This window comes from Brassica napus, chromosome A1 (assembly GCF_020379485.1).
Source record: "Brassica napus cultivar Da-Ae chromosome A1, Da-Ae, whole genome shotgun sequence".
Classification (NCBI taxonomy): domain Eukaryota; kingdom Viridiplantae; phylum Streptophyta; class Magnoliopsida; order Brassicales; family Brassicaceae; genus Brassica; species Brassica napus.
The window spans coordinates 30919914-30943692 of record NC_063434.1 but is presented as its reverse complement, the minus strand read 5'-3'; the positions used below and the strand labels follow the sequence as shown (position 1 = coordinate 30943692).

The 23779-nt window shown below is 31.6% G+C and overlaps 4 protein-coding genes and 1 long non-coding RNA gene across 5 annotated transcripts; 2 read left to right on the top strand and 3 right to left on the bottom strand.

Annotated features, from left to right (window-relative positions):
• The first annotated feature begins 1067 nt into the window (after nucleotides 1-1067).
• Nucleotides 1068-3199, top strand: LOC106404152 (UDP-arabinopyranose mutase 1). Its single transcript, XM_013844895.3, has 4 exons — nucleotides 1068-1464; nucleotides 2075-2325; nucleotides 2408-2576; nucleotides 2653-3199. Exons 1-4 carry the CDS (start codon nucleotides 1123-1125, stop codon nucleotides 2962-2964), a joined length of 1074 nt encoding a protein of 357 aa, XP_013700349.1. The 5' UTR covers nucleotides 1068-1122; the 3' UTR covers nucleotides 2965-3199.
• Nucleotides 3200-3294: 95 nt separating this feature from the next.
• On the bottom strand, nucleotides 3295-6444 carry LOC106349205 (rhamnogalacturonan I rhamnosyltransferase 1-like). Its single transcript, XM_048777314.1, has 7 exons — nucleotides 5374-6444; nucleotides 5203-5270; nucleotides 5024-5112; nucleotides 4485-4940; nucleotides 4196-4400; nucleotides 3966-4123; nucleotides 3295-3896 (listed from the first exon to the last, which is right to left on the bottom strand). The coding sequence occupies exons 1-7, from the start codon at nucleotides 5678-5680 to the stop codon at nucleotides 3632-3634; spliced, it is 1548 nt and encodes a 515-aa protein (XP_048633271.1). The 5' UTR covers nucleotides 5681-6444; the 3' UTR covers nucleotides 3295-3631.
• A 2943-nt stretch (nucleotides 6445-9387) lies between these two features.
• Nucleotides 9388-10917, bottom strand: LOC106404167 (NAC domain-containing protein 60-like). The gene is made up of 4 exons (XM_013844909.3): nucleotides 10641-10917; nucleotides 10291-10544; nucleotides 9988-10218; nucleotides 9388-9915 (listed from the first exon to the last, which is right to left on the bottom strand). Exons 1-4 carry the CDS (start codon nucleotides 10831-10833, stop codon nucleotides 9577-9579), a joined length of 1017 nt encoding a protein of 338 aa, XP_013700363.2. The 5' UTR covers nucleotides 10834-10917; the 3' UTR covers nucleotides 9388-9576.
• A 284-nt stretch (nucleotides 10918-11201) lies between these two features.
• On the top strand, nucleotides 11202-12799 carry LOC106425564. The gene is made up of 2 exons (XR_007338901.1): nucleotides 11202-11652; nucleotides 12141-12799. It is a non-coding gene; the product is annotated as an uncharacterized LOC106425564 (long non-coding RNA).
• Nucleotides 12800-16248: 3449 nt separating this feature from the next.
• Nucleotides 16249-18802, bottom strand: LOC106404170 (developmental protein SEPALLATA 2). Its single transcript, XM_013844914.3, has 7 exons — nucleotides 18244-18802; nucleotides 17555-17636; nucleotides 17333-17394; nucleotides 17151-17250; nucleotides 16972-17055; nucleotides 16731-16876; nucleotides 16249-16628 (listed from the first exon to the last, which is right to left on the bottom strand). Exons 1-7 carry the CDS (start codon nucleotides 18426-18428, stop codon nucleotides 16529-16531), a joined length of 759 nt encoding a protein of 252 aa, XP_013700368.1. The 5' UTR covers nucleotides 18429-18802; the 3' UTR covers nucleotides 16249-16528.
• Between the last annotated feature and the right edge of the window lie 4977 nt (nucleotides 18803-23779).

The following is a 23779-nucleotide window of genomic DNA, read 5'->3' as shown; positions in this document are numbered from 1 at the left end:
GGTTTTATATCTACCATCTTTTAATTCACATACATACAATTAATGTTAATGTAACTAGTCAAGCTAGATATAATTATCAACACAAATGAATTAAATTGATGTCCTTTTATAGCATTAGGTAAACCTAATATTTTAACTTTTCATTTATTCTAAATTTTCAAACGGATAGAAGTATTAAAAACTAATGCAATGCACTTCAAATAAATATACTTCAATTTAAACAAAACAAAATATGTTCTATCACAATTACGATAGCAACTAATAATCAATCATTCATTCTCATAGTATTGTTTATTATAATTATCTTAAACGTTTTTTTGCTGATAAATTTGATGTTTATCATTATAATCTTATAAATGAACTGATTTTAGATTAAAATAGTTTTATTTCTGAAAGTTTCAAAGGTGAAAAGTAATTTCCTTGATACAAAACTTTAAACTAAAGATGTAATAAGAACATACAAATCTAAAAAGAATATATCTAAATGTAACTGCTGATAAAATTCACAATAAAGTATTATACCAAATAAAAATAAATCGTAATCTTTTGATTTCTATCATTAAAATTTTTGATTTTTTTTTAAAAAAAAATCTTTGTGAATTACATAATTTTTTTATGAAGAATATATACAAGTTTATACGTTTATATATCTAGTAAAATTAATTTAAGAACTGAATAATATTTTTAAATTATGGATAATAATTTAAATTAATTTGCTGAATATTTTTTTTTAAGAGGAGATGATAAACTTCTATATTTAGGCTATTAATCAATGAATTGTTCTTTTAAAACGTATGAACTTAATTAAGAGCTAATCAATGAATTAAGAGCCAATAACACAAATTAATTTTGTCAAAATAAAAAATAAAGTAACACAAATTAATATTTGCAATTCCGAATAAAAAGAATTGCCTCCCACAGAATAGAAAGTCTTTCACTTTCTCACCATAAAACTTCTATTGACCAGTTGGAACAAGTGTTAATCGACCACGTGTCAAACCTCACACAAAATACCTCGCACGTGCCGGATCTGTTATAAAAACCACTCGACGGTCTTCTCCTTCCAGTTCATCACAATTTCAAACCTCTCTCTCTCTTCTCCAATTCTCAATCAATCGAATCATGGTTGAACCGGCGAATACCGTTGGAATCCCGTTGAACCACACGGCGTTGCTGAAGGATGAGCTCGACATCGTGATCCCCACCATCCGCAACCTCGATTTCCTCGAGATGTGGAGACCTTTTCTCCAGCCTTACCATCTCATCATCGTCCAGGACGGAGATCCTTCCAAGACCATCGCTGTTCCTGAAGGGTTCGATTACGAGCTTTACAACAGGAACGACATTAACCGTATCCTCGGTCCCAAAGCTTCGTGCATCTCCTTCAAGGACTCGGCTTGCCGCTGCTTCGGATACATGGTGTCTAAGAAGAAGTATATCTTCACAATCGACGATGATTGCTTCGTAAGTTTCCTTCAAATTCTCAAAGTTTGCTCATTTTTTTTTAGTTCGTTCTGTTTTGTCTGAATGCTATAGATCTCTGTTTCATGTTGTGTGTTTTATGTATTGTGTTGTGTCCATGCGAGGCCTGGTTACAATGTCGGTAGATTAAACACTGTTTTTGATCTAGATCTATACATTCTTCTGCTTGGATTGTTCTTGATCTGTTTTTTTTTTCAAAATTGCAATTGTATAGTTCAGCTTCGTGGGCATTGATTGTAATATGGTATGATCTCTTATGTTTAGGTATTTTTAGTGATGACATTGTTGTTGGACCAATCTATCTATGTTGTTATGTCATAGCAGTTTAACTTCACAAGGTTCTTGCATGTCATTGTCGTTACAAAGGCAAAGAAAAGTCCAAAACTTTTAATTCCCTTGTTTTAGGAATTGAGTTTTCAGTTACGCCATGACTGTAGTATTGACGTTGCTTTCATAATGTATTGGTTTAATCACGTGTAACGTGTTTGTTCCTCATGGGCTTTTTTGTTCCTCTAGTTTTAGCTGCATTTGAATAATCTTTTCTTAATTTTTTATATTCTTATTGTTTGTTGTCACTTGTCATGTGTTATAGGTTGCAAAGGATCCATCTGGAAAAGCTGTGAACGCACTTGAGCAACACATCAAGAACCTTCTCTGCCCATCCTCTCCCTTTTTCTTCAACACATTGTACGATCCCTACCGTGAAGGTGCTGACTTCGTCCGTGGATACCCTTTCAGTCTCCGTGAGGGTGTTTCCACTGCTGTTTCTCACGGTCTCTGGCTCAATATCCCTGATTACGATGCCCCTACCCAACTCGTCAAGCCTAAAGAAAGGAACACAAGGTACTACTTTAACATCCTCTTTCAACATTTTTACTTGAATCTTTATTAGCTAACAATATGCTTACATGGCATTACTGTGAAGGTATGTGGATGCTGTAATGACCATCCCAAAGGGAACACTTTTCCCAATGTGTGGTATGAACTTAGCCTTTGACCGTGATCTCATCGGTCCGGCTATGTACTTTGGTCTCATGGGTGATGGTCAGCCTATTGGTCGCTACGACGATATGTGGGCTGGATGGTGTGTCAAGGTACTTTCCCATTCTCCTTCAAAGTTTTAGGACTATATTTGAATACTTATTGGTCTCTTATGGGTCTGTTCATTAGGTGATCTGTGACCATTTGGGGTTAGGAGTGAAGACAGGTCTTCCCTACATTTACCACAGCAAGGCAAGCAACCCATTTGTGAACCTGAAGAAGGAATACAAGGGCATTTTCTGGCAGGAGGACATCATTCCTTTCTTCCAGAGCGCAAAGCTCTCGAAAGAAGCTGTGACGGTTCAACAATGCTACATTGAGCTGTCCAAGATGGTGAAGGAGAAGCTCAGCGCCATTGATCCTTACTTTGACAAGCTTGCTGATGCTATGGTCACCTGGATTGAAGCTTGGGATGAGCTTAACCCGGCCACCAAAGCTTGAGCAGCAGATAAAAAAAAAAAATCACCGCAGTTTTGGTTATTAGCTTAACCTATCTCATCTATCTTCTTTCCTTCCCCGTTTTGTTTTTTTTTTCTGACTTTCCGGTGATTATTCAGTTCGTTTTAAAGTTGCCAGAGTTTATTTAAATAGTGATGGTGTGTAGTTCTATTTAAGACCGATACAATCTATCCTCTGAGCTTTTTGTTTCAATAATAAAATCATATATATTCCTTGAGTCTTGGTGTTATCTTACTTGTGTTAGTTCATATGTTTTGTGACAATCTAATTTTTGAGTTCATACCGTTTAATGTGAATTTATTCATCAATGGATAAGAAACAGAACACTTATTTATTTAATCAAATAACTAATAATGTGTAACATAATTATACACTGCATTGTTTATTTTTCAGCTACAAAACTGCAGGTCCATGGATGAGGAGGTGATGGTGCCAAAATGACAAGTCTGCAAACTTTACAATGAAAACTTCAGAGCCTTTCTTCTACATCCACAGAAGCTCTTCAGATGTCTCTGTACACCAAAGAACCCTACATAACCTCTTTAAGAATCTCATCCTCAAGATTGATATAATCCCCATAGATAAACTCCATTATCCACCCATCCATGTCCTGCCAAATCTAAATGTAGGACAATGGTGGTGGCTCTGATCATATGGTTTCATCTAGTGAATTGCCACTATCATTCTCATGTAATAGCTGGAGACATTCATAAGGATTAGCATAGAAGTAGTCTTCTTCTTTTGGTTTATTTGGTATCACAAGCCTCTTCTTTGGACCTCCCATTCTTGTAGCGTGAAAGGCCTTCACCCTGGTCGTGAACACTTCCCAGCTCACTAATCCTTGGTAGTATTCATCTATAAGATTGACCAAGAACTTCCTGTTTAGCTCAATCGTCTTCTTGAACCCCAAGAACCTGAGGATGATGATTAAGTGCATTAGCCAATGATGAAAGAAACATTATTGTTAGCAACAAATGATTTACCTGCGATGACCTTCCACAACTTTGGCCATGTTCCCATAATAAGTAGGAACGAATATATCACTTTCCAGAGAGATAAGGTAATCAAGAGCAGCCATTTGAGAAGAGTGGTTCTTACAAAAACTCAAATCAGAGGAATCCAGCAGAGTTTCTTTCCTCACCTGTTTATTTAAATCAAAGATTCATCAGTTACCGACACTATAAGTGAATATTTCAGACAATAAGCTACTAACCACATTGGGAAAGACGTCTGTTAAAGCCTTTAACCGCCTTTTACCACCGTATATCTCTCCGGCAGCTATGTAAATCTGAACATTACGGTCAATCCCCAAGGCAGATAGAGTCAGAGCTGTTTCTTCTGGAGTCAATGGGCAAAGACCTTCTTTCCTCTTCAACTCTGAGTTTATCACTTTCTCCTTCCACCACGGATAAGCATATCTAAGCAATCAAAAAAAAAAAGAATGATAAACATCAATACCTCGAAGAAATTTTTAATACAAGATGAGATGTTTTTGTTATAACCTCATTCTTGTGAGCTCTTCCTCTTCGTAGCGGTTGCAACCATGGGAGCAACCAGAGAATGCAAGCATGTCCATTTCGTATCTGAGATGGAGAACAAGAAAGGGACCTTTCTCCCTCAGGATCTTGACTACTCTTCTACCCAGTTCCTCAATCTTTGGAGTGAACCTAAGCCCGTTGAAGTTTACTCGGCATCTCAGCTTCTGAACCTCAACAGGAAGTTCGTTGTTGGCAAGTCGAGTATCGGTCTTGTTCAGATGTAAGACCTTATGCTTCTTCACCAGTGGAAGAATCTGGTCTTGGTAGTAGGACATGTTGGACCAGCTGATAGGAGGCATGGTGTGGTAAACGCCAAGCTCAACCCTTCTCTTAAGTCTTGGAGGAACCTCTTTGAGTATACGAACCTCATCTCTCAAAGAAGTTATGAAGTGATCCACATCGAATATGTCTTTGAACTCACTGCCCACATAAGAAACCAATCAACAACTTTAAGAGAAGTAAAATAAGCTCAGAGTGAGATGGATGGGGAAAAATAATTATACCTAGGATCATTCCAAAAAGAGGTCTTGTCAAGCTCTGGGACAATAAGTGTGACATTCATGTATCTTGCAATAGTCACCATATCACATATCTGAAGAAAAAGAAAACAAGAGTTCAAAAGTCATATTAAACGGAAAGATTCATTGACTCAAAGCAAATAGATTAGTTGTGATCTTTTTACCGCAGCTCGCATTTGGTTGAGTCCTCCATTGCAAGAAACCATAAGATAGCCATTGTTCTGATATAGCCCTGAGAGTCAAAACAAAAGAGTATAAAAGAAAACTTTTAAGACATTCAAAGAGTGTTGCAGTCAAAGCTAACATAACCAGAAAGCAAAACAAAGCTTACTTACTTTTAGGAGGGAGGGCTATTTTCATTGGAAGAGAAGTCATTTCCTGTGAAGCCATTGGGAGATCATGGTGACTGTTGAAACAAGAAGGCCATCCTTTCAACAATCTAGGTCCCCACATCCCTCCCACCGCCACCAGATGAACACAACAGCTCCATAGCAACAGTATGGTGATAGCACGGATCATCCAAAGGCTCATACGAGACTTGGAAACCAAGGAGTTCTTCAACTTGCTGTCTCCTAGAAACTTGACCTTCATCTCTAATAAGAGCTTCTTCTTGTGGTATATAAACTTCTCTGCTTCACACATTACTCAAGAAGAATTCATCCAAAACAGATTCCTAGCTAATCTTGAGGCAACCTTGAGTCTTGCTCTCAGGAGATAAACAAATAGAATAAGTCTCCTCGGATAAGAAGAAAGAATCTCTCTCTCTCTCTCTCTCTTTCTCTCTCTCTTTCTCTCTCTGCTGTGATTGTAATAATGAGCCCAGATCTCAAAATATGTAATCACGACGTAAAAACAGGAAAGAACATTTATTACTCCCTCGGAAAAATCCAGAATCTCTCACTAAGTCAACCCCACATCTCGGAGGGATTAACACGACCTCTCTCTCTCTCTCTCTCCTACTAATCAATTACCACTAAAATCAAAGATTGATCCGTGCTTATGAACCGACAACTCTCACTCTCAACGCACAAACAGATCTCAATTTCGATGTAGACTTGGAAGCTAACTCTCCAGATAAAAAGGAAACTCTGCAATGGCGATGCTTTAAGCTTAAATGTAAGTAAAGCCGCAATCAAAAGGTGGAGACTTTTGAGTTGGGTGGAGAGAGAATGCGACTAGATAGAATGCTTCTTTCTTCGAGCAGATCCGCCACCGAAGAACACGGAAACTGAATCGAAGCTAGTGATCAGAGAGATTGGGAAGAAAGAAAGAAAGAAGATGATGAAGACAAATAATGTGGGAGGAAAAAGATTACAACTTTCTCTAGTTACAAAGGATCAAAGACAAAACAAGTGAACTGTCTTTTTTTTTTGTCGGTTGTCTTTTTTGTTTGAGACCGTTTTGTTAGCCTTTTCTGTCTTTGACAGTTGGAGCCATTGTTATATTAGCTCTGCCATAAATATTATTGCTAAAAAAAAATCTTCAAATTACGCGGATTCAGTTAATCTTTTTCTTTGATTCAGGGTCTGACTGGTTCAAACGCAGCGGTTGCGATTGCGGCTGCGGGCGTTTGCGGATGCGGGTGGTTGCGGTTTCTAGCGGTTTTAAGAGATTTGTACGACTGGTTCTGCGGTTAGAAATTGGTGCGTTTGCGGGATACTTATGACTGGTTAACTACCAAATACAGCAGCGGTTAAATAATAAATTAACAATATTTACATTTTATATAATTATAAAAATATCAAAAATCATAATATTATAATAAATATGTAAATTATATTTTCAAAGTTATAGTTTTAAATTTTTTAAATTATAAAAAATATTTTTATTTTAAAATTTTATAATATTAATTAAAATATAATAGATATATTTTAGTATTTTTATAATTCCATTTTAAAAATTTTATTTTTATTTTTATTTTTGTATTTATATGGTTTTTAAAAAAAAAGAAAAAAAATTATCCTCCCGCAACCGCCCGCAACCGCAAACGCTAGCTGGAACTAGCTTTTGATTTTAAGAGGTTCGGAGCGGTTTGGAGCGGTTTGAAGCGATTTGTAGCAGTTTGTATGATTGTTTCGAAACGCTGTCAACCGCTACCAATCGCAAAAGCTGCGTTTGCGGGTGATAGCGGGAAAACCAATCAAGCTCTCAGTTAATCTTATTATATGTAAACGATTAAATACTACATTTACATGATTTTTTTTCTTATAAGTTCAGATTTTATATTGATTACTTAATAATGAATATAAATATTTTTTCTTCTTCTCACAAAGCTTACATATGGGGATGTAAAGAGACAAACTTTGAAGTTTGTTTGACCAAATCATTAATCAATTTGTATATTTTAATCACCAAACTCTTTTTTTTGTCAACATATAATCACCAAACTCTTTTTTTTTTGTCAACATATAATAACCAAACTCATTATTTGTATTTAAGTAGGATTTATTAGGAAATTAAGTAACAAGTTTTCATATATCACACCAAGTCTTGTCCCGTACCAGTCTTACATATGGTCAGCTCTCATTCCCCTATTCTCGCTCGGATGACGCAGAAACAGAAAACTGATATTTATTCAAAATTAAAAACAAAATCCAATTATGTTAAGTAGTCGAAATATTCTTAGGTATCTGTAATTTGTATATTGATTAGCTATTAGTCTATTACTGGTGAGTGACGACCACTAAACCAGTAAACAAGTAAGTTATTTTTGGTTGCACTAAAAGAAAACCATAAAAACCAAACATTATGTAGAGGTATAAATTTTAGAGAACGGTAAATTTCTTATAAGATTAATTAATTCAATTAAAATAAACATATTATAAGCTATGTCTCATGAGTTGCACAATCAGTGTTTAAAGCTTAAAGAAGTAGAAAACATTAGAGATGAAATGAATATACATTTTAGAAAACATATGCAGCATGCAAATGAACAAAAAAAATCATATTTACATTAGACAACGCGAAATGATGGAATGATTAATCAGACAAGTCGCATAATTAGTGTCAGAATGATTATGTCATAGAAAGTTTCTGATTCATGCGTATATATCGTTAATGTGCTATACTTTACTATATATTAACAGAATTTCTAGTGCGCATAAAAAATAGAAACATAAATTCAGTTTTAAACTATAACTAAAACATAGTTTAAAAAGCAAAACATGGTTAATATGAGGATTGAGAAAATTCGCCAAAATAAGAGATAAAGGACAAAGGCCCGTGACCAGAAGAGTTGCTTGTTTTGTTTGTATTTTATTATTTTCTCAAGTTACAATTATTGTCACATGAGTGCATACACATATATACACATAAATTTCGTATATAATATGGCTATATATCTTAAATAGACTCAAAGCTTGTATTATCAGAAACATACAGCAGGAAAATAAAATAATCCATAATTTACATACTATTCTACATTTTATCGAACGCATAAAGGAGAACTAAGTTTAAAATTGATGTTGTCGACATGACAAGGAATTTTATTTTCGTGAGTGATACCAACTTTATGACGGATTAGTTTGTGGTTAGAGCTATAGAAGGCTTTTAATATGAAAGACACTCGCCAGCGGAACTGATGCTTGAAGTCTCATCATAGTATTGCAATGCGCGACATTGCATATTTAATGACTATGTCCGGTTCAAAATCTAATTAAACTATTTATATATGTACATGTGTATAGTATATAACATAGTATATATATTTTTTTGATTAATCCGGAAGTATCTCGACTCATAGATAGATCCAGGCTACTCTCCCAAAGAAAGATGCAATTCACGGATAGACTTTTCTCTGGACATTCAAACGAACTCTAAAGTATGGATGTAGATGTCTAGAAACAACTGTAATTTAGTTTCGTATAACAGATGAGTCGAACCTGAAACGTGTTAGCGTCTCAATTCCGTGTTTCTTTATCACCCGACCACAGCGTCACAACATAGTCTAATTTAAATAAATAAATTATATAAAACATATTATAGATGTTAGTTATACACTTCATACGCATGGAAAATCGATACGTGCATGTTAATAAATTTAGCAAACAAATAGTGGGTTTGTGTGTACGTGAACGTGGTTGGTGCATTATTATTTAGTGACGTGGGGTGCGTAACGCGATATGCAATCCCATTAGCGTAAATCACTCTTAATTTTACCATCGAACTTGTATTGCAGATCAACATCTGATAAGATAGCAATCTCATCATTCAACGAAACAGAGGATGACATCACTCCAATGAAGCAGATGAAACTGGAATGGGTTCCTTACCCTCCCTTCGAACAAAGGTACCATGACTTCCATGTGCTATTTTATGTGGGTGCTGTTTCTTTACGATGTATTTCTAAAGATAGAAATCTACCTGAAATAGAGCTTCATCTCTTTTGACACATTCAAGTTTAATTTACTTACGGCACATACATACATATATAAATATACATAATGTTGAGAATGATGATGTAAACTAAGCCTAACATCATCATATTCTCTCAACATTAAGACATAACACAGCCAAGAAGATGCAATTCTTCAACGTCGTCACACCAGATAAAACACCAACACGGCTATCATAACCAGTACCCAAGCAACAACGTCCCACCTCGCTCGGTTGATGGACTTAATCGAGTAAATACCAATAAAGCAACTCGACATGGATATGTTGTTTTCTTCACCAATGTCATTCTGTAATGGCAGTTTCTGTAGCAGTGATTGCATTTGTTTGTCTACCATGCTGGGTAAAGGCAGGACCCTCGTGGTTGTGGACTCTGATTGAAGCCTGGGGACATCAATTAGTGTATTACCGGAGTCTGCCGGATCATCTAGCTTCACTATGTCATCCCTCAGGATATCCGCATAGAAATCTTCTTCACTAGGAACCTAGAAACATCGTAAGTACACTTAGATTATGAATCAAGACGTAAACCATTTGGTGAAAGAAGAAGATTAAACCTGTGGATTATGTGAAGATTGCGAAGATTCAGTTATTTCACTGAGTAGTTCATGCCCTGATTCACCTGATAAGTAATAATCAAACATATTATTTTCCCAGCCAGACTTACTTTCTGAAACAGGTTCGCTTTGCATGTTTTTGTTCTTGTCAAGTGATAAACTTGGCGGCTTTTGAGTCGTAGCTCCTTGAAACTCGGTGTTCCTTCTAAGCCGGCAAACAACCAGCGCGTCCTATTTTAAGAAATTAAAAAGAAGCATAAGCTAATCAGGCGCATAAGAAATAAAAAGAAATTAATTACGTACTAGGGATATTCCAATCATGCAGTACTCATGCATAAGCCATTCCGTTCTTCCTCCTTTAGGAGCACGACCAATGTGGAAGACAAGCGTCCTCTTTGTTCCAATAACCTCAGAACCAGACTTGACGTTACGTTCTTTGCCTGTGGCTTTCCAGTATCCCATCTTGGTTGCTCTTCTGTTCTGTGAACCGTGTGGATACTTCTTACCACGAGCACAGAAGAAGAACCATTCACTCTCAGATTTAACGACTGATTTATCTGCAAGAAATTGTTTTTTTTTTTTTTGAAAAGTTCAAGAAGACGCAAAAAAAAAAAAATTATATAACAGAGAAACATAAACTCGACCGAACGAACCAGGCAAGTCCCATGGCTCGAAGTTGTAAATATCGAGCTCAGGGATAATCTCGACGGACCCCTCCAAGCCATCCATCTTTCGTTTCAAGTAATACGAAATAAGCTCGATGTCCGTCGGAGAGAATTTGAAACCAGGAAACGCCGTGGAAACCGCCACTGACACCACCGATGTATCCCTGGAAGCCTCCGCCATATCTATTACTACAAATAATGGACGCCTGGCGAGAAGAGATATCAAAAGGTGTTTTTAGTCTCTCGGAAATGTGAAAAGCCATAGAGAAGCATATAAGATTCCACTGCCTGCCTCTCGGGAACTGGAACAGCTGTTGCACCGGCAGTGAAAATCTACGTACAACTGCCACATCATCATACGTTCACTCAATTTGTTTTTTTGTTTTTGTTTTTTTTTTACCTAATCCAATAGTATTATACTACAATTGGGCTCAGCTTCCCATCTCTAGAAAATAATAAAGCTACGAAGGAATACAGAACCCAATCTTTATACATAAAAGAGAGTTTTATCTCTCCCGGTGAAGTCACCTCAGCATCCAGGTCACAAATTCGTGCTCTGTGGTTTCGACACCTGTCCAGGCCAATGATATTCTGCGTTCTATTTAAAAATTGTTTGGCTGTCGGATTTTTAATGAGCTTAGACAAAACTGTATAATTTGTATGTAATAGATAATTTTCTTTGGGCCGATCTCTATAGAAATGATGGTCCCGTCTCCACAACATCTTCACATTGTTAGGGTTCGTCATTGAAGGTATGGTTCCGTATACCATCAATGGCGATTCTGAAATTGCGTGTGCGTTGACTTTTTCTCAGTAATCTCAAAGTCAGTGGTATCTCTTCATGTCGTTTTGGTCTCTATTCTTAACCTCGGAACTGTTACCAATCGAATTGATTGAACGCCATTAACAAAAGCGTAACTCTTCATGCCCACTACAACCACGATCTTGCATTCAATGATTCTTATCCTTCATCCAGGCGGTGATTATCTCCTATAAAAGGGTAAGCATTCAGCCGTAGAGCAGCATCCTCACAGTTCCTGATATATCAAGGTGTAAAGTTACCTCATCTATTCTGTTCAGATTCTGGGAACTAAAGTTGTTCCTTTCTTCAAACACAAGATGAATCGTATTTTTAAACATATTACGTTTGTTGATTCGGTTTGTTGATTTTTCAGTCTCAATATTTGTTTCACCCATAGATTCAATTTTGTTTGTTGATTAGGTTTTTTGGGTTTATCCTCCCTAGATCTTTGGTTGAAGTTGATGAATTAGATTCCAGCAATCAAAGCATTGTATCAAGTTAAGCCAACCTTAAATCTCATTGGAAAGTTGCGAGTTTTTAGTTTAATATTCTAATAATCTGTCTCTTATACTTCTTCTGTGTATACTGATCTTGAAACAAAAACTATTAGACATAGTAGAAAGCAAGAGCTGATGTCTCGACATGGCACTATATTTTTTTGTAACCTTCATTTATATCAGTTTTAGTTTGTGAGGCAGTAATCAGAAGAGAGATCATGAACAAGGTGTTGAAAACGAGTGTGACTGCTTTGGTGGAGCTCAATATGCTCAAGAATTTCACTGGCACTCTGCTGTTGCAGGCTCTTTAGGTGGATTCAGTGCTCACACCAGAAACATAGTTCTTGATGTATTCATAGCTATTTGCCAATATCCAGCTCAAAACATGGAGAGCTATCAATGCATCAATGATGGAAACCATTAACGGAAAATATATCTGTGTCTCTATCACTACGCCAACTACTCAGGTAACTGATCAAATCTCTCTACTAAGTTCTTCAATTTGATTTGACATATTTATTTATCATGGTTTACATTTTCAGGCTGGGACAGTGGGAGGAGGAATGCAGCTTCCGTCTCAGTCGGTGTAGTCAAACCTGCTAAGCGTTAAAGGAGCTACAACAATTTGATCTTAATCTTGCCTTTTCAAAAAGATTGAGCGTTTCAACAATGTGGGAAACACAGAGCGTCAAAGTATGTACCATTGCCTTTTCAAGTTGGAGAAAGCAAGAGCATGTAAATTTTATACATTCCAAAACCAAAAAAGCAGCTTAATTTGGATTATACATGTATATCCTATGAAAATATATTTATCGTAACACACATATATTTATTCTTGACTTTAGATTTCTGATTGTGGCATTAACCGATGTGTGCAGAAAAATGTATAAAGGTTAATGGTTTCAACAGATTATTGATCAAATTTATTGAAAGTAATAAAAAAAATCTATAACAAAAAACTGCTAATAGCTTTTCAAAAATCTGTGTAAGTCATGAAGAATAATTATAATTTATAATATAATTTTATCCTGATATTCAGAAATCGACTCTAAAGTTCAAATCCATTTCAAAAGTAATATTCAAAAAAAAAAATGCACCTTGATAGCCTATAATTATATGCTAAAATATTTTTATTCTTTTTATAATATTAATTCATATAGTATTTTAACATTTTCTACTTATTTGTATTAAAATAATATTTATTATGCATATAGTTGTTATGTCTGTAGCATATTACAACCTTTTTTTTAACAACAGCATATAACAACTAAAATGGAATAAGTCACATAATCTTAAAAAAAATTTTAAAATTAATTGAGAAAATATATTAAAATAGAATTAAAAATAATAATAATAAAAAATAAATGAAAACTGTATTTATATAATAACACATTAAAGAAACCATATGCAAATAAGTGTAGTAACTTCATGAATTTTCAAAGAGAGTTTCAATATAACGAATTTAATACTGATATGAAAATAAAATGTTTGTAATTGTAAATTTTAAATTGAAACGTAATAAAAACGATAAGATATAAGATTATTAATGAAAGTATAAAATATAAAATAAACCAATCAAAATATCTATATTACCAAAATAAAGAAGAAAATATTTCTATTGAAATCATCTCAACCATCAAAGTATAAATTTACTTAATTGCAAAAAATAGTGAAAAATCATAATAAAACCCCATAAAATAAAGTAACCACAAAAATAACTATTCAAACTACAACTATAACCAAACCTTCTCAAATGAGAAAACTATTAAACAAATTATACATACTTAACCAATGTGTTTTTCTTTGCTTTTTATTTTAATTGTAACATAGAGAATTTAAAATATTCAAAACCCGTTCAGTTCAGATGAATGACTGTAAAAGTCGGTGTATGAGATTAAGTAAGAAAATATTTACTTAATCTAATACAATTAAAAATTATTATTAGGAAAAAAATAAATAATTTTGACTTTGAAACAACACCACACAAGACTAAAACATCTTCACATATTAGCAAACAACAACTGTGGTAATTTATGGATCGTCATGAACAGAAAACCAACATGTCTCGGGATGGCAATTGATGAGATAGATCAAATGTCCCTTATGTGACGTCTCTATATTATTAAAAAAATGTTATGGAACTAATATGATCTTTACAATACCACCACTTCTCAATAATCTCGAAAATTGATATAGTGATTGTTATTACTACACCATAGAAAAATTATCCACAACCCAATCCTTCTGAACTTAAATGTTACAAACCACAAATAACACACCAAATATGGAATCAAATTTTCATAAAAAGAAACAACATGAAGACCCTTTGAAGCCCACACAACATAACAATGTCACAACTCTTTAGAAAAAAAAAACAACTATTGCCAAAATATATATTATCACATATAATCCCTCCTCACATAAAACTTTTTAAAAGATAAAAATCATTATCATATACATCTCTTGCAAATGTAAACCAAAAACAGCCTCCACAAAATCATACAAAAAATAATAACCTAAATCACAAATAAATTATATCCTGCCCGTAGGGCGGGCCGACCCTAGTATATTATACAACTAGGATAAGACCGCAGGGTGAGTTTAAAAAAACTAATATTCCCTCCATTTTTTTAATATAAATTATTTTAAAACTGTGCATATAAATTTAAAAAATCATTAATTTTTATATTTTTTAAACAAAAACATCATTAACTATTTACCTAACCACAAATATAAAATAGAAGGTATGTTATTATTGAGCATATAACATTAAATATTAATAAATTTTACATAGAAAACCGAAAACGTCATATAATTTAGAACATAAAAATTTCTCTAAAACAACTTATATTAAAAAACAGAGGGAGTATATAAACATTTGGTATACATCGAAGCAAGTAATCTTTAACTTGTTTTAAATCATATTTACAGCTCAGATTGTCCTTTACCAGGTGTAGTCAAAGTTGTCCATATCCCGACAGTTGTTGCTGTAAGTTATAGCTTGATATATGTTTTTTTTTTCTGTATCGTATCTCTTTCCGCTTTGTGATGAGATAGCAATCTCACCGATCAATGGAGCAAAGGGTGAAATCATTCCAATGAAGCAAATGAAACTGGAATGAGTTCCTTACATTCCTTTTGAACAAATGTACCATGACTTTCATGTGCTATAATAAAGATGGAGAATTATCTGCAGAGCAAAAGGATGAATTCAAAAGTTATTTCAGCTGTATCACAATTTGGTAGTTGATGATGACGCTTGAGTATATCATTTTTTTTTGCTTAATGAACTCCAGGAATTTGTCAAAGAGCATGTTTGAAGAGGTAAAGATTGTAATCCTGACTGAGATATTAACATGTATGTGAGAAGCTGTTTGCTAAAAAGAAAAAAACATGGTGTTGTTATTCTTGCAGGCAATAGCTGCTAGCTTGAATGAGAGTAATAGATGAAAGAGTGAAGATGAGAAGATGCAAGCCTTGCAAAGCATGAAGGTGTACAAATTCTACACATATATGTATTGGCTAACAACACTTCTGTATATAGAAACTTTCAACTGGTGAAGATGGGATATGCCTTATGATATGCTGATCCTAGACACTCTGACCAGTCATCGTCTCAAGACTGGAGTGTCTATTATAAGCGAAGAAATCAGAACTCTGGTGTTGAGTTCAGGTGTATATGCCTTCTCATCGAAGGGGATGTGTGAATTTCAATTAGCAGATAGTGTGAACCCTCTCAAATGCTTTCAAAGATTCAAGATGGTGCATTAAGGATAGATTTGAAAGCTTTAGTCCGCCTCTGTGAAAGCCTCAGGTAATAATGTTTTTCGCTAAACTTCTCTGTTACATATATGAGTATACACTTGGTAATTTGGGAAGAATCCAAGTCAAACAATGTGAACTCTGTTGTGTTTCAGGGAGCAGTTACTTGATGGAGACTTTATTGATTGGGAAGAAGTATATTAAAAAGCACAAACACTCAAACTCTACAACAGTTTAGTACTGTTGGAAGAGTTACTACACAATATATCATACCGAACTAATGAAAAATGTAGTAAACTAGAGAAACTCCATACTTCAGCAGAACTCTCTGTACCATTGTACTTTTATTTCATGTTCTTGTCTCTGTAAGATATTGTAATTATCTGTTTTGTACGTTAGAATTAATGGAATAAAAGCTCGAACTTGGTGGCATTGTGAGTGTTGTTGAATCTCAGTGTGAGTTTTATTTGCCTCTGTCCCAAGCTGTTTCTGGGATTCCTAGCCTCGTTTTGTATCATAAAAAGACAGGATAGTATAGTTTCCAGATGAGACATAATTAATATAAACATTCCACACATTACAAATCTATTTATATAAAAGCAAGGTTTCAAAAGGCACAAACATCTTCTGAAAACAGAAGAGATATGTTTTAAGGCTATTATAGTTATAGCCCACTTATGTCTACAAATCAAAAGTCTTAATTATGCAGCATACATATTCATATAATCCCATCTCATCCTCATCACCAAGAACCCACCGCTTGCATGCATGCTTAAAGATACTTATTGGGAGGGTAGAATTAAGAAGTATCATACTCACAGCATCCAGCCAGGGATGTAGCCGTTGTTTCCTGGTTGGGACGACTGACCTTGCGCAGTTACGGCCATTTGCTCTGAACACACTGGATGGTTGTATCTGTTTTAAACACCACAACACCATAGCTTTCTCAAACTGTTTAATGGTTTATCATCCAAGTTGCTCTATAAAACAAAGGCAAAAGAAGTTGTTTTGGTTTACCCCATTTGCAAAGTGGGATCACATTCAAGAGACTGGAATAGTCCCTGAGACTGAGCCTGATGATGTCCATAGGCAACATTATGTTGATCGCCACCTTCCCATGCCCCTCCTATATGGTGACTTCTCACGCCTATCATATCTTCCAGCTAATTAATGCACAACAAAAGCATAGTTGAAGATTGTAAGATTCAGGCTTATATATAAATGGGGACTAGACGAGAGAGAGAACTCATCTACGTACCTTCATTGACAAAGCACGATTGGCGTCAAGCAAGATATGCTCTTTGCCTTGGAGGTCAGTGAGCTGGTCAAGCATATACTGTGTCTATATACACGAAACAAGCATTTTTCAGACATTTTTCAGGCATCTAAACCAATTCAAGTGTGTTCTGTAGATATACAATGGAATAGTTAAGTCACCTTGATGCAGCGAACTTGCTTAAGAGAGCCGTCTAGTTGACGCTCAAGCTGCTCTAGCTCCTTTGAGTTCAGGGGTCCAAGGTCCTCTCCAAGTAGATTTCTGCACCAACATACACTTACATCAATCCAAGCATATGTATATATATGTTAGCATACAGATTAATGTATATATACATACATACCTCTGCTGACGTTGAAGATTTTCATATCTACCTTTCAGCTTCAAATACTCTCTGTAGCTATTCTGAAAAATGCCAACCAAAGAGATCGTTAATGTTGGAATCACTGACTTAAAATTTTATTTTAATTATTACAATCAATGAATCTTTAATTTTGAAGCTCTAGCATTTGTCTAATTAGTTATATCAAATAAAATTAGTTAATACTAATATGGAAGATTAAACCTCGAGTTCTTTGGCAGGTTTGTTGTTGACTTCAACTGAACCATAGCTACACTTCTGGTACCTTTCCAGTGTCTTGAGCATGCTGAAAGATCAAAGCATCAAAGATAAATATGAGAAGAACAAACTATTGATTATTAATTTAGTGGCTGAATTAAGAAACTAAAAAAAAAAAATCAAAACGTTAAAAAGAAGATTTTAGTTGAATTCATAATTGAAAAGAGATGTAATTAAATTGCTTTGGTGCTTAAATATCTGCATGAAGTAGAGACTGGTTAATGCATGGATCCACAAATTATTCTACGTTGGATCTTTATATATTTTATTGAAATCTGTGAATCTTTAACTACTTTAATAATCTCTAATCAGACATATATATATCTGTGTACAGACAAACATATAGGTATATCAATTATGACACTTCTTTAACCTATAGATTTCGAATCTACTCAAAAAAAACTAAGAAGCAGAAGAGATCAGATCTCGAGATTCAATCATTTAAAAGAAACGGAATCATCCATCTATAATCAAAACCTTAGAGTTCATATTTTAAAAACTGAGCATCAAGAATGTCAAAAGTAATCAAGAACCAAAATCAAGAAAGATAAACCTCACAAGATCTAAATTTTTTTAAAGATTTATACACGGATCTAATAACTTTATCACATATGCTGAGAAAGGATTATAATTACTTGGAGGTGCTGCAGAACTCGTAGAGCTTTCCACGGTTGGAGAAGACGATGAGAGAAACCTCAGCATCGCAGAGAACTGAAAGCTCATAAGCTTTTTTCAGCAAACCGTTTCTACGCTTAGCGAACGTGACTTGTCTGTTAATCTTGTTCTCGATCCTCTTTAGCTCTACCCTTCCCCTTCCCATTTTTCCTTCTTCTTTTATATGTAAACTTATTAGGTGATGTAAATGTTTATCTATATTCAGACACACACACAAACATGAGTTTGGTGTTGCTTTTTCTGATGAAAGATCTTTTCTTTTGGACAATAAAATCAAACCCTATTTTTTCTCAAGAACAAGAAGAGGAGAAGAGAATATAAAGAGGAAACTTTTGCTTCTTGGTTTGGTTTTGATTTGATTGTAGTAGGGTTCTTGTTTATTCTTTAGATCTTTTGTCTGTTCTTTCTTTCTTTTTTTGAAGGGTTGTGTGTGTGTGATGAGATTGTGAATCTGAAGAAAGCTTTTGTCAATCTTTAAAAGCTATAAAGATAAGATACTTGTGCGGATGAGAGATTATTAGGGTTTGGTGATGTATCTGGTGTGTTTCAACTCTCTCTCTCTCTCTACTTCTTTACTCTTTCTCTGTCCTCCTTCTTTTACAAAAAGGTAAAAAAACATTTTCACTCTCGCTTGTTATGCGCGTGTGTCACAGAGACCAATTGGTACTAATTATAAGAGAAACTAGATTTTGATCCGCGCTTCGAAAGCGCGGAGTTTTTTGAATTATACTCGAAGCGTGATTTTTTTTAATTATAGACAAAATTTGACATGAATTAGTATTTTGTGGCTGTTGTACATTATTATGTAACAAAATTGTATAATATTGAAGAAGTGGATTTGTTTAAAATTATATAATATATGAATTAGTTTATTTGAGATTTTTTATGTACATTTTTAGATAATTATCTTTCTTAAACCTAGACATTTACTCGAATCTAAAAAAAAAACGATCGTGTCCGAGTCCAGGGAAATGTACATATTGGATATTTTTTGGACCAGTGGATCTTGGTTTGGACGGATCCTATCCAAAACCCGGTCTGATACCCAACGTACATGAAATGTTGTATGTATATTAGGTATATTTGTGTATTTTGCATATGTTTTTGATATTACAGATATTCTTTTTTTTTAGTTAAGTTTTCAGTTGTACTTTCAGATTTCATGTAAAAAAATTTAAAATATATTTTTGGTTTTATGGGTTATATTTCGGGAAGCATTTCAGATCTTTTTCGAGTATCTGAATATATTTTGGGTATTTGTTAAGTTTTTGGTTATTTTTCAAGTTTCAGATTATTTTAAGGTTTTCAGGTATTTCTAATCTTTTCAGATCTTAATATTTGAACCAACCTAAATCTGATATGTACCCAAATATTAAATGTATGTTACATGTATTTGAATTATTATTCCGAACCGACCCGGACATGGAACCAACCTAAACCCTAATTAAAAGAATTCAAATATTTATTGTGTCTAAATGTTTATGATCCAAAGAATCTAGATAAAAAGCAGTTGACCCGAATATCTGAATATCCAGACCTACTCTCTCACTATATCTTGTTTATTTTATAAGAGTTACATTTGTTAAATTGATATGGATTAAGATTTACTTAGTAGATTTTTTTAGCTAATTCAATAGAACATATTTGTATGTTTTCAATAGTTTTTAAACTTTCTTAATAATTATTTTTATTATAATATTTTTTATAAAAATTAAGTTGAGGTAATATATATATATATATATATATATATATATATATATATATATATATATATATATATATATATATATATAATTTTGTTTTAACATATGATTTGCCAAACTATTTTTATTAAATTTGAGTTTGTAAATATTTGAAACTATATAATGTAAAATGATATAGTACAATATGTTTAATGATACAATATATATAAATATTGTAGATCCTGAGCATAAAGTTAATTTATAGAATAATTGTTTTATATAAAACGAATAATAATAATAATAACTTTAAAATAAGATTTTGAACCATGTTTTTAGTTGATGGATGATTGTATTATTAGACGTCCATCTTTCTTTATCATGGAAAGATTATATATGTAAACATTAAAACCTCTATAAATTAATAATGTTGGGACTTTGAAATTTTATTAATTTATAAATGTTTTCTTATTTAGATTTTTTATTTTAAGATATATTTATTCTAAGAAAAGAAAAATATTTGATTTTAGTGTATAGACATTAATTTTGTTTTTTGAAATTTGACATTTATATTAACTTTATTATTGTGTTACAAATAAAAATATTAACTTTATTATATTATTAAGTGTGTATAATAATATATATTGCATAGAACTTAAATGTGATTTTAAATATAATATTACTAAATCTCATCAAAAATATATTAAGTGTTAAGAAAATATAAAAATAATTTCATTGTGAATATAAAAATAATAATATAATAATAGGTTTTTACTTATATAAAATATGTATACATATAAATTATTAATTTATAATTTAAATGGGATCTTATATTTAAATAGAATATTCAAAAAAATATTATTTTATTATTTTATCGATTTACGTCAAATTTTGAACCAATTCAAGTTGGCACCGACGAAATTTATTAATTTATAGAAATTATTAATCTATCGAGTATTAGTTTATAGAAGTTCTAATGTATATTTATAATACTAAATTAAATATGTAGTTTATTTTAATCAAGAATCTCTACTAATAAAAGGGACCTTTTGAGGCTCCATAGGGCGTCCACATCAGCGGAAAAAATTTATCCCGAAAGATGACACGTGGCATAAAATATAGTTTTACATTTTAATATTAATTATTTTCAAAAATTGTAAAAAATATGTAAACATACAGCATTAAAAAATGGAAAAACTACATTAAACATATGTAAGATTACTATTTTTCACTTAAAAAAAAAAAGACGGCTTATCTCCATAATGTAACATTACCGTTTTATAAAAAAAAAACAAAAAACATTATATATAATTTCGAAAATAATAAATATAAGTAAAACATACAACATAAAAATGGAAATACTACATTAAACATAAATATGTTTGACTATTTGTCCAAGTTCTTCTATTAAACATTGCCGTTTTACATTAAAAATAGAAAAATACGTAAAGATTTAAACATCTATCTTAAAATATAAAATATAGACATTAACTAAATATAAAGTATAAAAAAGAGAAATACTCAATATATAAAAAAATAAATAATAAGTAAATATTATAAATATATAAATATATGAATTATATATACAATAATAAGTAAATGCACAATTTTTTAAAAATGGAAAGAGTATATTAAATATTAAACATCTATCTTAAAATATAAAATATAGATATTAAGTAAATAGAAAATATAAGAAAAAGAAATACACAACTTAAAAACAATGGAAAAAGTATATTAAGATTTAAACATCTATCTTAAAATGTAAAACATAGATATTACGCAAATAGAAAGTATAAGAAAAGGAAATACACAATTTAAAAAAAATAGAAAAAGTACATTAGTATTTAAACATCTATCTTAAAATGTAAATCAATCTTAAAATATAAAATTATTAGTAAATAGAAAGTATAAGAAATAAAAATACACAATATAAATAAAAATAAATAATAAGTAAATATATAATATAATCTCGAAAGATGACACATGGCATTAAAATATAGTTTTATATTTTAATATTACTTATTTTCGAAAATTATAAAAAATATGTAAACATACAGCATAAAAAAATGTAAAAACTACATTAAACATATGTAAGATTACTATTTTTCACTTAAAAAAAGACGGCTTATCTCCATAATTTATCTTCTATTAAACATTGCCGTTTTACATTAAATATAGAAAAATACGTAAAGATTTAAACATCTATCTTAAAATATAAAATATAGACATTAACTAAATATAAAGTATAAAAAAGAGAAATACTCATCTCTACTAATAAAAGGGAGCTTTTGAGGCTCCGTAGGGCGTCCACATCAGCGGAAAAAATTTATTCCGAAAGATGACACGTGTCATAAAATATAGTTTTACATTTTAATATTAATTATTTTCGAAAATTGTAAAAAATATGTAAACATACAGCATTAAAAAATGGAAAAACTACATTAAACATATGTAAAATTACTATTTTTCACTTAAAAAAAAGACGGCTTATCTCCATAATGTAACATTACCGTTTTATAAAAAAAAACAAAAAACATTATATATAATTTCGAAAATAATAAATATAAGTAAAACATACAACATAAAAATGGAAATACTACATTAAACATAAATATGTTTGACTATTTGTCCAAGTTCTTCTATTAAACATTGGCGTTTTACATTAAAAATAGAAAAATACGTAAAGATTTAAACATCTATCTTAAAATATAAAATATAGACATTAACTAAATATAAAGTATAAAAAAGAGAAATACTCAATATAAAAAAAAATAAATAATAAGTAAATATTATAAATATATAAATATATGAATTATATATACAATAATAAGTAAATGCACAATTTTTTAAAAATGGAAAGAGTATATTAAATATTAAACATCTATCTTAAAATGTAAAATATAGATATTAAGTAAATAGAAAATATAAGAAAAAGAAATACACAACTTAAAAACAATGGAAAAAGTATATTAAGATTTAAACATCTATCTTAAAATGTAAAATATAGATATTACGCAAATAGAAAGTATAAGAAAAGGAAATACACAATTTAAAAAAATAGAAAAAGTACATTAGTATTTAAACATCTATCTTAAAATGTAAATCAATCTTAAAATATAAAATTATTAGTAAATAGAAAGTATAAAAAATAAAAATACACAATATAAAGAAAAATAAATAATAAGTAAATATATAATATAATCTCGAAAGATGACACATGGCATTAAAATATAGTTTTACATTTTAATATTACTTATTTTCGAAAATTATAAAAAATATGTAAACATACAGCATAAAAAAAATGTAAAAACTACATTAAACATATGTAAGATTACTATTTTTCACTTAAAAAAAGACGGCTTATCTCCATAACGTAACATTACCGTTTTATCAAAAAAACAAAAAACATTATATATAATTTTGAAAATAATAAATATATGTAAAACATACAACATAAAAATGGAAATACTACATTAAACATATGTAAGATTACCATTTTACATTTTTATTTTAAGAAAATAATATGTAAACATACAACATAAAAAATGAAAAAACTACATTAAACATATGTAAGATTACCATTTTTCACTAAAAAAAAGACGGCTTATCTCCATAATGTAACATTACTATTTTGTAAAAAAAAAATTATATATAATTTCGAAAATAATAAATAATATGTAAACATACAACATAAAAATGGAAATACTACATTAAACATATGTAAAATTACCATTTTACATTTAAAAATAACAATAATATGTAAACATACAACATAAAAAAATGGAAAAACTACATTAAACATGTGTAAGATTACCAT